This window comes from Leptonychotes weddellii, chromosome 1 (assembly GCF_054177405.1).
Source record: "Leptonychotes weddellii isolate Sample4059 chromosome 1, ASM5417740v2, whole genome shotgun sequence".
Taxonomy (NCBI): Eukaryota; Metazoa; Chordata; class Mammalia; order Carnivora; family Phocidae; genus Leptonychotes; species Leptonychotes weddellii.
The window spans coordinates 13,554,513-13,568,390 of record NC_138369.1 but is presented as its reverse complement, the minus strand read 5'-3'; the positions used below and the strand labels follow the sequence as shown (position 1 = coordinate 13,568,390).

General features: G+C 55.9%; 3 protein-coding genes across 15 annotated transcripts in view; 1 reads left to right on the top strand and 2 right to left on the bottom strand.

Annotated features, from left to right (window-relative positions):
* Positions 1-5,853, top strand: part of SETD2 (SET domain containing 2, histone lysine methyltransferase) — a 122,801-nt gene extending 116,948 nt beyond the window's left edge. Inside the window, exons 17-19 of the mRNA XM_081805561.1 lie at positions 2,757-2,837; positions 4,583-4,684; positions 5,015-5,853. Coding sequence (XP_081661687.1) covers positions 2,757-2,837; positions 4,583-4,684; positions 5,015-5,176 — 345 coding nt within the window. The 3' untranslated portion in view covers positions 5,177-5,853. The remainder of the gene's footprint in view (positions 1-2,756; positions 2,838-4,582; positions 4,685-5,014) is intronic.
* A 2,680-nt stretch (positions 5,854-8,533) lies between these two features.
* LOC102750346 (death domain-containing membrane protein NRADD-like) lies at positions 8,534-11,857 on the bottom strand. 7 transcript variants are annotated; one of them, XM_031032293.2, is made up of 6 exons: positions 11,632-11,857; positions 10,611-10,675; positions 10,327-10,472; positions 9,507-9,690; positions 9,269-9,411; positions 8,534-9,170 (listed from the first exon to the last, which is right to left on the bottom strand). In XM_031032293.2, exons 3-6 carry the CDS (start codon positions 10,430-10,432, stop codon positions 8,851-8,853), a joined length of 753 nt encoding a protein of 250 aa, XP_030888153.2. In that variant the 5' UTR covers positions 10,433-10,472; positions 10,611-10,675; positions 11,632-11,857; the 3' UTR covers positions 8,534-8,850. The 7 variants fall into 7 exon arrangements, with proteins under 7 accessions (XP_030888153.2, XP_030888155.2, XP_030888154.2 ...); XM_031032295.2 differs by having other exon boundaries at positions 10,327-10,469; XM_031032294.2 differs by lacking the exon at positions 10,611-10,675 and having other exon boundaries at positions 10,327-10,469.
* Positions 11,858-12,119: 262 nt separating this feature from the next.
* The window catches only part of NBEAL2 (neurobeachin like 2), a 29,263-nt gene continuing 27,504 nt past the window's right edge, over positions 12,120-13,878 (bottom strand). For all 7 annotated transcript variants that reach the window (XM_081800988.1, XM_006737276.3, XM_031032297.2 and 4 more), the window contains 5 exons: positions 13,720-13,836; positions 13,458-13,616; positions 13,233-13,381; positions 12,732-12,867; positions 12,120-12,611 (listed from right to left, as the gene is read on the bottom strand). In XM_081800988.1, coding sequence (XP_081657114.1) covers positions 12,510-12,611; positions 12,732-12,867; positions 13,233-13,381; positions 13,458-13,616; positions 13,720-13,836 — 663 coding nt within the window. In that variant the 3' untranslated portion in view covers positions 12,120-12,509. The remainder of the gene's footprint in view (positions 12,612-12,731; positions 12,868-13,232; positions 13,382-13,457; positions 13,617-13,719; positions 13,837-13,878) is intronic.

Genomic DNA, 13,878 nt, shown 5'->3' with positions numbered 1-13,878 from the left:
CCTGTATCACAGAGGATGGAGTTTGCGTTTGTTGTGTTAAACAGCCAGTGTATGGTTACCAGAGCCACCCAATAAGCTTAAAGTCATTCCCTTTCTAAGCCAAAAATACTTGAAACCTCACCTTGGGTAATGTGAGGGTACTTAGGCCTTCCCTGTTATATTCATATCTAGTCATATTCCAGCCAGATTCCCTGGAATCCAGACATGCCCCAGATTAAGGCTGACAGCGAGGTGAGCTGTTAAAGGCAGTAAGCTCTGGCTATCTACCAGGCCCTCTGCCCACATTTCATTGTGTGCTCTCATCTGGCCACTGTTCGCATAGTTTCCCGCCAGGATCCTCCATTGGCTGATGATGCCCCATATGAGCCAGTGGATGGAAAAGGCAACCTGATTATTGCTGAGGCCCTGGGCAAACATTGCTTTTTTGCCTGTCCGAGTGCTTTCCCCCTCTCTGATGGGTTCCTGGAATCTCAGTGAGACCACTTGCATGACAGGTAGATGTTCTCTACCCCATGATACAGCTTGTTTTATTTTTAGGACCATTGGTCTGGGCTAATGGTCTTTTCTGGTGCTAGAGGATTTTTAATTGGCAGTAGGCATTTGAGAAGGTTAATAACATTGGTTTTAAAAGTTTACATATTGTAGAGATGCTAACATTTTAAATGGGACTTTTCTGGAGTTGGGGAGGTTTTTCATGTCAGTGTTCGTCAAGTGCTATCCTTGGCTCTGACTGGCTCCAGGTATTGCTTGGCATTGGGCCTGAGTAAGTGTTAACCAGTTTCTGAAATCATTTCTCATGCCATTTGCAGACCACAGACCAAGAGGGGTACATGAATTTCAGTACTCCCTAGAGTACTCCGTTTGGTTTATGATTTCCATGAAGTAAGTCTAGGCACCCTTCATTTGAACATTTCCTTTCTCAGTCCCAGTTGCTCAGCACTCAGAACGACCACAAAAGCTAGACAGAGCTCAGTGGACTGTGCTCTGTAACTGTGTTTTTAAAGCCCTACCAACGTCACCAAGTCAGAGATTAAATTAGGAAGCTGTTAAATATGCACTAGATTTATTTAGCTTTCTAACACATACCCCATTCAGAGGGAAGAGGAACATTCCTCTCTACACAGTACCCTCACTGAGAGCTTGGCCTCTTCTGTAGGTTCAGGAGCCTTGAGATGGTTGTCATACCTCCAGGGGCTTTTTGTAGCCTTTGCTGTTGCTCCTCATTTCTGAGATCTATAAGAGAACAGCTGAGGGTGTGTTGAAGTTGCCTTGGCTTATTCCGGCCATTCTTAATCCCTTGCCACCTGAGGCCTTATTGTGAAGCACAGCCGCACACTCTCCTCCTGGAAAATAGAACCACAAAATCCCAAAGCCAAACATTAGAAAATAGAGTTACAGTGGGCTTTTTGGTCTTGTTTCCTGAAAACAAGTCGAATCTGTATGTTCTTTCTATTCTTTGCCCTCCCCCGTCCTGCTCCCACAGCCACAGAAAGAAAAATGGAAAATATGTAAAGCTTTTATAACAAATCAGAGAAAGCAGATTTGTAGCAGCCCAAAGCCAAGGGAGTGCCACCTTTCTCTGGAGCCAGTCCAGAGCAAAGGGAGTTGAACAGCTCCTTCATCACCAGCGCCTTCAGACTGTTTATGGAAATGGAAGAATCAGCACTGGGGGATGGGAGGGGAGTCGAAAAACTCTCTGCTCTGAGCGGCTAGCAGAAACAAGAAGTACCTATAATAGCAACTGTGGTTTCTACATCCATCTGAAATCCTGCAGAAGGGAATGCTCATAAATCTTTTCTGTGGAAAAGTACATTTGCTAGTGAGGGGCTTGATGGTTGGTGGTGGGCAAAGGTATGGGGAGATGGCCTTGCATGGCAGGTGCTCTGAATGCCAGGCCTGCCAGCCCCCCTTACCTCTAGGCAGTGTCTGGTTAAGGGGAACTTGGCAGCCTCATCTCTAGCACAGTGGGAAAGGAGTGTTTTTAGGTTTGTCATCATCTTACCAGCTTGGGACAGAGTATCTTCTGTGTCTTAGCATCTATTTGTTCACTGACTTGGATGACCCTCGCCCCCTCCATCCCCCCTCCCCCAATACTGCCATATGTCTTTAGTCTTTATGTTCCTGAGCTGGAGATACCACCCTCCAGGGAGCCACTGCTGCATGCTGAGACTGTTTCGTGCAGTCCAGCCAGTTCTGCCTTTGGACAAGGAAAGATGATGAGTACATGGGGGAGTGGAGAGGCCTGCATGAGGACCATGTGTGGTCTGACCTTCCAGCTGTGTGGTGAAAGGTCTTCAGAACAGAGCATTTTAAGCCTTTGTCCTGGAATCCTAGGATGTCCGAGCTGGGAGAAGTGGGACTCACTGAGCCCAGGCCTCACTTGACAGTGTGGGTACTGAAGCCCAGAACAGGGACCTGAGTGGCCCATCACACAGCATGTTCCTCTGCAGACAACGTGACTCTGAAACAACTGGAAATGTTTAGCGACATCGAGGATGTAACTTTAACTTAGGGCGGAGAATGTGGTTTATAGGAAGGAGGCCACAGCCAGATGACAGGATTGAAACGTGAGGTGTAAGACTGGCAACAGTAGCCAAGCTGACTCCAAGCCATGCCCACTTAGGATTCTAAATGGATCCTAACACTATGAGTCAGGTGTCCCAACTGGGGGAAAGAAGGGAGGGTTCTGGAACAGCAGCATATCGCTGACCTGACCTCTCATGCCAGCACTGTTGTGTTTTCTTTTGCATTTCTAGACCTCAAAAAAGCCTAAGACAGCAGAAGCAGACACCTCCAGTGAGCTGGCTAAGAAGAGCAAAGAAGTATTCAGAAAAGAGGTAAGGTTTGGTGGGTGTGGGCCCTAAGCTCCATAGGCTTACGCCTGAGCCCTTTCCTTTCTTGTCCTAAGTGTTAGGCTGCCCTGTCTTTGGGTGTTCCCTTGCTTCTGTGGTGTGACTGTGTAGTTGTCATGTGAGGGGGTCCTTTGTAGGTGGGTGATAAGCGCTTTCATATCTGTTATCATTTCATCCCTGTAACTGCTCTTGAGGTAGGCAAGGCAGGAACTGTCATTCTTATGCAGGTGGAGGACCTCTTAAGGTTCAGAGATGGTAAGTTCTAGACAGAAGACCTGAACTCAGGCCCTCTGGCTCAAAGTCCAGTTCTGTTTCTGCAACGTTTCATTTGGTGGCTGCCTCCTCCTCCGGGAATTGGAAGAAAGTAGCTCCTTTTCATGCTACTTGAAGTGTGTGTTTCCAGCTGTCAGGACACCAGCCTTGTCTGCCGCAGAGCATCTAGATTCTAAACTCCAGTCCTGATTCACCGACTGTTGGAGGAAACAGGCCTGTAAATAAGTTATGGCAGCCGTGTGCAGAGCATGCCATCTTAGGGCTGGAGGCCACTCTTCGGGGTATCAGGAAGGGCTGTTGAGTTGGCGTAGGAATGGACCAGGTAGATCAGGAGGGATGTAACTTCAGGCAGTAGAATGTATAGTAGCAAAAAAAGTCCTCATCCCTTCGAGGGGATTGTAAGTAGTCCTTGGGCCGTAGCACAGGGTATGTGAGGGGTGTTGGAAGATGAGGCTGAACAGTGTTGCTTCTTCATCTAGGGCCTGTGTGTCTGGGAGTTACAGGGTGCCATTGCAGGGCTTGAAGCCTGGAAGAAGGAATTCCCTGACTGGGGAAGTGGATTGAAGTGAGAGAGTATGGAGGCCAGACCATAGAAAAACTGAATAAAAGCCCTTTCCAGGGCTAAAACTTAGTTCTCGTTCTCCCCGTGTGGAATTATTGGTGTTTCAGCCAGCCAGCAGCTGTTTGTTCTGTGCCTGCCTTGTGATACATCCTTGTCCTTTGAATGTCAGAAGCCTCCTGGAGTTTCAGGGATGGGTAGACCCTGTTCAGGGTGCTCCCTGACAAAATGGTGATCATTGACCTCTTTGCTTCCTTTGTACCCTGGGATCTTAGCACCACAGATCCTTTCAGAGGTCCTGTGTGGGATCTCTTTTGAGAGCCACTGGTAGGACAGACATTGCAGAGACTGCTCAGGAGGACACTGGACGTTGTGTATGGGAAAGGGTCCGGTCCTGCCCTGGGGCTTCTCCCACCAGCTAGCACACCATGCCTTCGTGTGCTTCACGTGGCTGCAGTGTGGATCAAGTGACGTGTAACATAGAATCTCAGTGACCTTCGGTAACAAAATGCCTGTGATCCTGGGGTTGCTGGGCCTCCTAGGAGCACTGGAACGCGTTCTCTGTGCGGCTTCCAAGGCTGTAGTCTCTTCAGGCCAAGGACATGAGATTTGTCAGCTGAAATGGGCTGCTGTGAGATCAGCAGTGGAGTCCTGTGCCTGGGTCTCCTCCTCCTGCTCTAAGTCAGCTTGCTCATCTATCCAAGGCAGCTCTTTCCCTCTCAGGGCTGACCTAGGATCCTTTTCTCTTCTATCCCACTGGCCTAGTAGCATTCTTCTATCCAAATGAGCCAGCCTGAGAGGCGGAAAGGGAAGGATTGGCTTTCTCATTATTTCCTCAGTGCTACCCCTTGCCCTCTCTGGACTTTCGAGCAGCATATGCTCTTTCTCCTGCCTGCAGATGTCCCAGTTCATTGTCCAGTGCCTGAACCCTTACCGGAAACCTGACTGCAAAGTGGGAAGAATCACCACAACTGAAGACTTCAAACACCTAGCTCGCAAGGTATCCCCTCTCTTCTGACGATGCTCTGGGCAAACCGTGTACCTTTCATCATAGAAAGTGGGTTCTCCTTGCCAGATGCCCGGGCTGGGGACCCAGGAAGAGGGAGGGAAGGTTAGGGAAGGGAGGGCATCCTCCTTGAGGGTAGGGTTGGTGGTCCTCTCACAGACTCGCAGGGCTTAGCCTCCCCTTTCTGCTGATCCCAGCACCAGCCTGCCCCAGCCTCTCTCTTTATTCAACCCCATTCTTGGTGAGAAGGGCCCTGAGGCACCAGGCTGGCCTTACCCCCTGAAATCCTTCCCACTCTGGTCTCTCTTCCTGTGTCCTGGACAGCTGACTCACGGCGTGATGAATAAGGAGCTGAAGTACTGTAAGAACCCTGAGGACCTGGAGTGCAATGAGAATGTGAAACACAAAACCAAGGAGTACATTAAGAAGTACATGCAGAAGTTTGGGGCCGTTTACAAACCCAAAGAGGACACTGAATTAGAGTGACTGGTGGGGCCAGGGTGGGAGGACAGGTGAGCAGGTGGGACAGACTTGGGAGAAGAACCCCTGCGGGCCCGCCGGGCCCCCCCTCCTTCTGTCGGGGCTGTGCTACTGGTGACACGTCGCCCTGGGGAATGGGGACTTCAGACCTCTAGATTTCAGCTGAAAGCCACGAAAATGAGCTCCATCTGCAAGCGATCCCTGGTCCTGAGCTGTTGGGGTGTGGTTGGAGGCCCATCAGAGGCAAGGGCTTAGGGAAGGACCCCGCTAAGATCCTGGCCAGGCCTAGCCCCACTCCCAAACCTGGGTCTCCTCCTTGGCGGTGCTGTCAGCGCACAGACCCATGCGCATCCCCACCCATGACCCCTCACCCTGACGATCTGTATTATATTTTAATGTATATGTGAATATATTGAAAATAATTTTGTTTTTTCCTGGTTTTGTTTGTTTTTCGTTTTGCTTTTAGCCTCTACGTGCTAGATCACAGGAAGACTTTGTAAGGATGGTTTTAAGTTCTCCTGCAAGGTTTAGTTTGTTATCATGTAAATATTCCAAAGCAGGCTGCCTTGTGGTTTCGGCCAGCCTTGTGCTATGTTGATAAGATTGATTTACTGCTTAAAATCACTTTACTTTATCCAATTTTTACTGAACTTTTTATGTAAAAAATAAAATCAATTAAAGAACTTAGCATTTGTGTTCCCTAAAAGCTAGTCAAGCATATTTGTATATAGTGGTGCCACTGGAGAGAAAAAGGAGAGATGGTGGCCACAGATGTGTGAAGTCCAGAGTTAATCCTTGAGCTTGGAGTTCAGTCACAGGCCTTGTTCCCGACAGGTCCCACTGGGACTGACACTTGTGGCCTTGGGATCTTATGCCTGTGTTCAGGGTGGAGTCAACTTGTACTACATGTATTCCCGAGCAAAAGAGGCGGGCCTGAGGGCCTCAAAGGGTCTGGGCTTCTTTACTTTGGTTCATAGGTCAGGCAGGAGAAAGGCACGAGTCTTCCCCTTTATACCTCTTGGCTGAGGAGAGGAAGGCATTGACCCTCTTCCTTCCAGAACTTGAGTTCCCCAAGCTCACTGGAATGCTCTTGATGGGTGGGTTCCCCGACCTCCCCCACCATGCAGCCTGACCCTGGGCTTGGACACTAGAGGGAGGACCCCTATAAAGGGGTACAGTGCATAGGCTGTGATGAGAGTGGACATCTCCTGGAGGAGGCAGGGCTCAGTGGCCCGACCCACCTCCCCCACCACCCTTTGAAGGATAAGTTGTCTGGGCTGTGAGGACTGTAGGCTGCCGGCCAGTCTGGAACCATCTTTGCAAAGAGACTGGTCCCGTGTCTTCCTCACCAGGGCTGTTCTGCTCCCTGCAGCAATGCCCTTGGGGGAGGGGCTGTGGCCCACTGAGTCTTGGGCAGGGTGGATGGTGGTTAGAGCTCTCGCCTGCTGGGTGCTGCACTGGGCACTTGGAGCTCGGGTTGTGCGCGTTTGATCCTTACAACCCTAGGGACAGGAGTTGGCAGTGTTTGGATGAGGAAATTCAGCCTCAGGCTCAGGAACTCATATCCTCATTGTTAAAAAAGAACACCTAGGGCGCCTGGGTGGCTCAGATGGTTAAGCGTCTGCCTTCGGCTCAGGTCATGATCTCGGGGTCCTGGGATCGAGTCCCGCATCGGGTTCCCTGCTCGGTGCAGAGCCTGCTTCTCCCTCTCCCTCTGCCACTCCCTCTGCTTGTGCTCTTCTGTCTCTCTGTCAAATAAATAAAATCCTTATTAAAAAAAAAAAAAAAAAGAACACCTATTTTCAAGTCCTAATCATTAGACATGCTATTTAATAATGTAGCCAAAGTGTTTTCCTGTGCTACTGCAGCCTTCAAAACTATTTAAAGCACATTATATCAAATGGATGGATTCTAATTCAACCCTCTTAACATTTGGGAGTTATTAACAGAGAATATCTCAGTTAATGTGCACATTAAAAGGGAATGGCTCTCTTGGGTGGGTTTGGGGTTTGGGGTGCGGCCCTGTGCTCTGCTGCTGGCAACCAAGTCAAACTCACAGTTTGACCTGAGGCTCCATGTTTCAGATGTCCAAGGAAATTTAGGTGGCCTTCCATTAAAGGGTGGTGACCAGGGAGCTGTGGAGTTTCAGATAGGACACCTCTGAAAAGGGATTCTATTATCTTAGCTCCCTACAGTTTTTTTCAAAAACTTTCCCCGTTCCACACACCCCTTGACACCTTCAGAATCCGATCCCTCAGTTGTGACGAGGGGTGCCAGCCGATCCAGAAGCTGTTGGGTGCCACTCGGCACAGGCTTCCATGTTCGGGGCCAGTCCAGTGCTCCAGAGCCCTGGGGCCGACTCCCCGCCCACGGAGGTGCAAGCTCGCTCCCAAGCGTGCCCGGCTGATTTCATCTGACTGCACGCTGAACCTCTCCTAGGTCATGGCCCAATGGTCGTCTCCAGATGGAGAGAGCCATAAACCTGCCCTTCCTTAAGGACAAGATTTCCAGGGTTAAGCAGCCCCGTAAGATGGTTTCTGAGGAGCAGCAGTCTGATGTTTGGCCCTCCCGGAGCAGCCGATCCCAGTCACGTGTCAGCAGGAGGACAGGAGCGACCCGAGGCCTCCCTGGGCCACCGCTGAATCCCACGACTCTGGAGTTCGGGTGGCTGTGTTGCTCCAGGGGCCCCGACCCTCCTGGGCGCCAGGATGGGGGCCGTTGCTCCTTCCCAGGCGGGGGCCTGTCTGCTGTAGCAACTGCTTCCAAAGGCAGTAACCAGCTTGCCTTCCTCTCCTTCGGGCAGGCAGATACGTGGGGGGCAGGTGGCTTGGTGGCAGCTGTTCTGCCCGCAGCTGCCCCTCGGGTGGGTGGGATGACCCGCTTGCCCTTGGCTTGTGTGGAAGTCACAGAAGCAGCTACGGAAGCGTGGCTGGAACTCCCTCCTGAGTCTGGTAAGGACGGGCTTTGTAAGGAGAGTCTTTCTTCCTTTTTCTCATCTAAAGCTGACCTGCTTCCCAGGACATCTGCCTCCAGCTTCCCCTTGTTGCTGGTCACAGCAGAAGTCACAAAAACGGCCTCCATCCCAAGGCCCCTCAGTGCCAGTCTGAGAGTGGAAGGGGTGTGGGGGCCTACTGAATGTGCCATCCTGTTACTGGTCTCCAGCTAAGGAAGCTCAAGTTCGGAGAGGGAAACTAGGTCCCTCCTGTGCTCAGCCAGTGAATGGCAGACGCAGGATGCGAAGGCCAGCCGTACCTCCGGAGCGGGCCGGGCTCCTAGGCTCACGCGCTCCTCCCGCACCCCAGGGACCCTCTCTGCCTCAGCCACCCCACTGTCCCACAGGCCCAAGGAGTCAGAGGCGGCACAGTAGTCCCAAGTGGCCTTTAATAGGAGATACAAAAGTAGAAAAACTAGTTGAGGCTAAATAAGGGGAGGTGGAGCGGGGAGGAGGAGGGCAGGGCCACTCCTCGCTGCTAAGTCCCCCCACATCCTGGTCCCTGTCCTGGAGGAAGGTAGAGCGAGGGTGGGTGAGCGGTGGCCAGATCTTCTGTGTTCCCTCCGAACAGGGCAGGCGGAGGCCCCCGATGCCGGGAAGCTCAGGAAAGGGAAAGCGTATGTGTGTGCGGGGCCGGGGGGAGGCACCAAAGCAGGTTCCCTGAGAGGCCGGGCTGTGGTGGCCTCACTCACACCACAGAGCAGCCCTCAGCCGGGGCGCCCAGAACCCGGACCACATCATCACGGCCCAGGGAAGCCAGGGCGTCCTCCAGCACCCTGAGGGTGGCACCACTGCCTTCTTTGACAGCCCAGTCCCGCAGTAGGGCGGAGGCTGGCCCCTGGCCCCGGGCCATGATCTCCACGGCGTCAGCCTGGTAGCCCAGGCGGCCTGCCAGGCCCTGCCAGCCCTCGTCAGGTTGGCCTGACGCTTCCAAGAGCCGCTCCACCTCCTCTTGCTGCTGCCGAGGGAGATGAAGGTAGAGCCGGCAGCCAGGTTCAGGATGTGGCCCTGAGGTGGGAGACGTGAGGGGCACAAGAGGGTCAGATGGGCTGGGAGGTATGGCAGAGCTGGGTCTGAAAGTCTTCAGATTGGGGAAGGATGCTCACCCTGGCTGGGGGCACAGGGCTCCCCGCCGCTGGGATTGTCCAGGAAGGCGATGCTGTCCCCATGCCTCTGGTCCCTGTCGAGGGCCCCCAGCTCTGCGGTCCGAGCTTTGGCCAGCTGCTGTCTTTGTTTACGTGAGCGCCAGCTGTGGGGAGCAGGGGGGACCCACCAAGACAGGGAGCTGGCTGCGAGTCCAGCTGGGGAGGGGCGCGCCACAGGGCAGTGCCCGGGAGTACCTACCACTTGAAGGCCACGTAGGCGAGCAGACCAAGGACCACGGTGGCCAGGAGGGCACAGTAGACGGGAATAACGCTGCCTGAGGCCCCTGGAGGCTCAGGGGGGAATGGGGAGGAGGTATTGGGGGCCAGAGCTCCCCCTACCCATACCCCTTCCCTGTCCCTGTCCTGCACCCTCTGGGCCTTATCTGTAGAGGAAAGGACAAATAGGATCAAGGGCAAGGAATCAAGGCCAGGGTCCCTAACTAGCGGTCACTTAGACTTTGCTGCCAAAAAGGTTTGAACCAACAGTCCCTACACTTCACAGAATCAAAAATTCGTACCACGGCATCAGGATTGGCATCCTTACCCACCCTCAACTCCCACAGCCTCCTCTCTGCTCACCACTCTTGGACACCTAGCCCTTCCTGGGGGTACCCTCCTCCCAGGTGTTCCGACGTCTGCTCTTGCTGTTTGACCTTCTCCAGCTGGCAGGCATCGCCTACTCTGGGAAGGCTTCCTTGATCTCTTCCAGTCTCTCCCTTTTCTGGCTCCTGCTGTACCTCCCCTGTCTACTGGGGCATTACCCTGTGTGTCCTGTCTCTCCCACCACCTCTGGACCCCCACGGGGGCCTCTGCACACGAGACCTCGTGAAGTTTTGCAAAATAAAGCTGAGCTCGAAGGCAAGTGAATGCTGCTGCTCGCTTCTGCCTGGAAGCCAGTTAACTCCACAATCCAGTGCAGGCAGGGCGGAGGGAACGGGGGACTCCAGAGCTTGTGACTGGACTTGTGTGTGACCGACCCACCTACCCAGTGCCCAAAATCTGGATCCAAAGGCACTTACCCACATGGACCATGCCTTCCCTGTGGCTGGAGTTGTGAAGCATGGCTCTGCCCGCTAGCAGTGCTCCCAGGGACTGCATCTCTTGGAGAAGGGGTTGGAGTGTCATGGCAACACTCAGGCAAGGGAGCTGGGAGACTTCTTCTCTGCTATGTGTAGCGAGATGGGGGATTTTCTTCAGGCCAGATGTCGGGAGTCCCTTGGTGTAGTCTGTCCCCCTCTCCTGGCTCCATCCTGATTCACTCCAGGGCTGGTTACCCTCCCCCCCCACTTCCCCACTCACCAACCTGGACCAGTTTCCTCCTGTGTCAGATGGGGTGGGGTTGACAGAGCTAGTCCCCACGGGCCAAAGCTGGAGGAGCCAGGGTGCAGGTCAGGATGGAGGGGAGCAGGTTGGAAACCTTAGCAACCCCTGGCGTGAGTCCAGGGATGGCACAGGAGGACCACAGAGACTCCCATCCCCACCTCAGTCAGAGGCAGGCCGGAGACTTGCTTGGGGGGTGGGGGGGAGCTCCCCCAGACTTCTCTGCCTGAGCCCAGGGAACCAAACACCCTAAGCCCCGAAGGCAGGGCTTCCTGTGACTATAGCCCCACTCCCTCCTGCCCAGAAACGGGACAGGAGGGTTCCGTGGTGGGTTCGGCAACGGCAGAGAGTATATGGGCCCAGAGGCCCCCTGGTCCTTTCTCACCTGGGAATTTAGATGGCCTGGAGGCCAGAAACCTAAAGGACAGGACTACTTAGTCCCAGGACCCATCTGGACCTACAGGGCTGATCCTGCTGGGACCCACTTTCTAAGGCCTGGGTAAGAGAAGCCTCATCTTGGCTGCGAATAGATCTTGCCCGGAAAAGGCACGGAAAAGAAATCTGGGGGCAGGCCCTCCAACTCCCCAACATCTACCACCACATCCGGCCTGGTCTCCAAACTCACTTCCCTGCCCAGTCAGCAACTGGGTCTGGGATAGAGACTGCAGTGGCCCTTGCACATTTGTGTCACCATATAAGGGGCCCTTCCCGGATCCAGGTGGGCCTGTGACCAGCGCGCCTAGCCACGCCAGGCCTGTGTCTGCCCGACCCACCCCGAGCTGCTGCGGGGCTGGAGCTTCTACCTCCCCACCCTCACTCCTGCCCGCCCCCCCCCTCCCGCGTCTCCGGGCCACAAAACACGCCCATGCATGCCAACACGGACGCCGGCACCACGACGGCCGACACCCGCAGGATCGCGGGCCTCGAGGTGGGGGACAGAAAAGCAGCCCTCGGCTCTGTCAGTCCAGGAAGACTCGGAGCTCTGTCCCCAACCCCCTTCTGACCTGCGGCGGCCGCCCCTCCGCGGCTCCCAGGATCCAGGCCTGGCTGGCGGGACTCGGGCCTCTGCGCCGCCAAGCTCCCGTGGGCCAGCCGGGAAGGCTGCGTGCAGTCCCTGGGGAAGCCAGCTCCGCCGAGGCGCGGGGCTGGGCGGGGCGGGCGGTCCCGGGAGTCAGCCAGAGCGCCCACGGAGGAGCGGCCTAGGCCGGAGCGCGGGGGCGCGCGGGGGCGCGGCCGTCGGCGGCCCCGCCCCGCGCAGGGACGCGCACACGTGCGGAGGTGTCGCGAGGGCGCCCTGAGGCCGGGAGAACCACCCGCCGGAGAGGATCGGCTGGCGGGGTCCCCGGAGACAGGGGCAGCGCGGCTGGGGAAACTGAGGCCACGCGGAGGGGGCGAGAGGCCTGGAGGGCTCCTGGGCCAGGGGAACGCAAGCCCGGGACGGCGGCCTGGGCCGGCGGAGACGCCGCGCGCACGCATACTCGGAGGCGAAACGTCTACAAAACTAGGCCAGGTTTATTGCCGAGAGTGGTAGAGCGGGGGGCCGCCTTTAGAGATTAAGGCCACAGCCCGGCCCCCGTGCTCCGACGGGACGCGGGGTTTGGGAGCCTGGGCTCCCGCCCCACACTGTGCAAAAAGTGCTGTGCGGCCGCTGAGGCCAGTGCCAGACTCCGGGCGGCCCCTCTGCCGGCGAGGGGCGGGACTTCCTGGAGTGAACCGCCCACCAATCCCTGAGCTGGGCGGGGGTGGGGTCCCGCCCACCCCCGGAGCCGGGCCGATGGCCGCGGCGTGGTCTCCTCCTCCGGATTCCCGCCGACTCCTGGGCGGGGCCTCCAAGGGAGGAGGCCGCTGGGGGAGGAGCCTGCGCGGTGGGGCGGGGCGGCTGTCAGCGCGCCTCTCCAGGGTTGTACTCTGTCTCGCCGGAGGACACCTGTGAGATGCGCCTGGAGGACCGCCACAGCTTCCGCGCGAACTGGCTGCTGCGCGCCTGGGGTGGGGGGAGGAGGGGAGGAGTAGGATTGGTGGGGGGGAGGAGTAGGATTGGGGAGAGGTGGGCCAGGACCGTCGCTCCCCACCCTGATCGGGCCCACCCTGCCCTCATCCTCACCTCAGAGGGCTGCCCCGCGCCCACCACGATAAGCTTGCCGTCCTCCAGACCCACGAGCACGTGGCTGCGCTCCTTGGTCACAGCCACGCTGCGGATGGGCACCTTCATGGGTAGGGGAGGCGCAGCCGGAAGCAGTCTGCAGGGAGGGAGGGATATAGCTGAACTCTCAGCTGCAAGGGAGCTTTGTGTCTTCATTCTCCCGTGTACCCTCTCTGTCGCATTTGAAGGGATGGCTCAACTGAAACCCTAATACATAAAGGGATCTTCCACAAGTGTGTGGCTAAGGGAGGCCCAGGGCAAGATCAACCCCTGGGGAGGGGGGGGACAGGAGATGGGCCCTGAAGAATGTGCCTATGGACACATGTAAAGGGGCTATGGGTAGGCCCACCGTTGTGGGGAGGGGGGAGACAGAGAGGGGGCTGGGAGGCTAGCACCTTTTAGTATCCTCTGCCAAGGACTATAACCCTGCAGGTCCATGAACTCATGAAGAGCGGAACTCACTTGTTCAGGTGGAGGATGTGCAGGGCACACTGGGCGGTGCCCAGCAGAACGAAGTCCTCCGTCACCGCCAGGGCTGTGGGCTGCTCTACCAGGGGCAGTGAAGCCCGTAACTTCCCATTCACGGAGTACAGGTGCAAGGAGTAGGTGACCTGGAAGAAGCAAGAGGTGTCAGCAAGGACAGAATCCCAACTACCCCATTCTTGGCTGAGCACCCCTTTTCCATACCTGAGCCCCCACACGCTCCCACGCCGAGCTCTGCACCACAATCTGGCCCTCAGACCCCAGCGCCAGATGGGACACAGGTCCGGGTAACGTGGCCCCCGGGGGCTGTAGTGCTGCCACAAATTGGCCACGGCGTATGGTGTGGATGATCACAGTTCCATCCTGAAGGAAGGCGGCTTAGGGTTCTTCTGGGCCCGGGTCTCTAATCTCCAGGGACATTGCCTAGCTAACTTGGCCTGCCCTGGGCACAGGCACCCCCACATACCTCAGATCCAGATACAGCCATGTCGAGCTCAGTGCTGATGGCCACACAGCTCACTGCAGCCTCATGCCCATATAGCACCTGCACGGGCTTTGATGCCAGTCCCACCGAGAGACCACCCTGTGGGGAGCCAGGGCTGGCTCAGGACTGGGGACACCTCAC